A 1,617-nucleotide genomic window follows, 5' to 3' on the forward strand; every position below is an offset into this window, starting at 1 on the left:
ATAAATCAAATCAAATCAAATCAATCGTAAACCCTGAAGATCAGAGTAGAAACCCTCACCTTGCACTTTGGACACAAACCCTAAGCTGTTCTTGAGGTTGGAGCAGATGTCCAGCAGACAGGAGTGAAACTTGGCATCACAGTCGTACTTGTTCAGGCCGCAGGTGTCGTAGCAAACGTCCAGCTGGTTGCAGCACTTTGTCATGGCTGGGATTCCCATGTCAAACTGCCAAGAGAGATACAATATTATTCCTATTTGCGAGATCCTGCAAAACTTTCTCAGGATCCTGAGAAACTTTAGCAGGATCCTGATACATTTTTGCAGGATCCTATGAAACTTGTTTAGGATCCTAAGAAACGTGCAGGATCCTGAGAAAGTTTTTGCAGGATCCCGAGAAACTTGTGCAGGATCCTGAGAAACCGTTGCAGAANTAGAAACTTTTGCAGAACCTTAAAGATCCTTAGAAGCTTTTGCAGAACCTTAAAGATCCTTAGAAACTTTTGCAGAACCTTAAAGATCCTTAGAAACTTTTGCAGGATCCTAAAGATCCTGAGAAACCTTTGCAGAACCTTAAAGATCCTTAGAAACTTTTGCAGGATCCTAAAGATCCTGAGAAACCTTTGCTGGACCCTAAAGACCCTTAGAAACTTTTGTAGGATCCTGAGAAAGTTTTACAGGATCATGAGAAACTTTTGCAAGATCTTGCAAAAGTAATTCAGGTTCATTTATTTATTTATTTTATTTTTCCACATGTCCCTTACGGGCTCCACACTAACAGACACTATGAAAACAGATGAAAAATTCACGTTCTGAGCTGTTGGTGCTGTAAAGAGGACACCTACAGCTGCATTCACCTGGAATCCCACCAGAGAGGAGCTGCAGCCGTTGGGCTCTGGAAGCTGGTAGCCGGGCCGAGGACTCGGAAGATCTCCTGAGAAGACAAACATGCTGCCTTTAGCTCTTCAAATAAAGTAAATCACCATAAATGTTACTCCGAGCGAAAGTGTAGCTCTGCTGTTGTTCTGAGACAGTTTCCTCCAGTGCTGATAAAATTACACATTCAAGTTTCAGTATCAGCAGCCTCCAGGACAAAACACATTGATTATTTTAAAGTGAGACTATAGGTTCACAGAAACAGAAGATTGTAGCTCACAGATATCCTTTAACACTGGAGTGTCAGACTCAGTTACACAACAGGGTCAACATTCAAAACAAGGGCCAATTTCTGTCATTTACTGGAAAAAAGTTTTCTTATTAAATTACATTTTATGTAGCATTCAGAGCATACCCTGACAAAGAAAGAAGATCAAATTTAGAAATACACATCATTAGCCTTTATTTCTTGCCTTACATTACTCACAACTTTTCCTTTACCATTCCTTAAAGACACATTAGATCACAATTTAGCAAATCCGTTACAAAAAAGAAAACCTTTACTAAAAATCTAATTATTTGACTTTAATAAAAAGAGAAGTAAAGTCGACTACTCACTGTTGAGAAAAAACTGCACTGAGTACATTAACAAAAATAGAAACAATAAAACTGTTTTCAATTCAATTGCATTTTTTTACTCATTTCATTAAAACAAAACAAATAATTTTATATACAATATACAAT

The 1,617-nt window shown here is 38.1% G+C and overlaps 1 protein-coding gene across 1 annotated transcript; it reads right to left on the minus strand.

Moving 5' to 3' along the window:
• Positions 1–6: 6 nt before the first annotated feature.
• Positions 7–931, minus strand: LOC106511958 (group XIIB secretory phospholipase A2-like protein; the record flags this gene model as incomplete). Its single annotated transcript, XM_014000670.1, is given in 2 exon segments — positions 7–225; positions 855–931. Coding segments are annotated over 2 exon segments (287 nt in total), but the record flags the coding sequence as incomplete, so codon positions are not given.
• Between the last annotated feature and the right edge of the window lie 686 nt (positions 932–1,617).

This window comes from Austrofundulus limnaeus, unplaced genomic scaffold (assembly GCF_001266775.1).
Source record: "Austrofundulus limnaeus strain Quisiro unplaced genomic scaffold, Austrofundulus_limnaeus-1.0 Scaffold3683, whole genome shotgun sequence".
NCBI classification, from domain to species: Eukaryota; Metazoa; Chordata; class Actinopteri; order Cyprinodontiformes; family Rivulidae; genus Austrofundulus; species Austrofundulus limnaeus.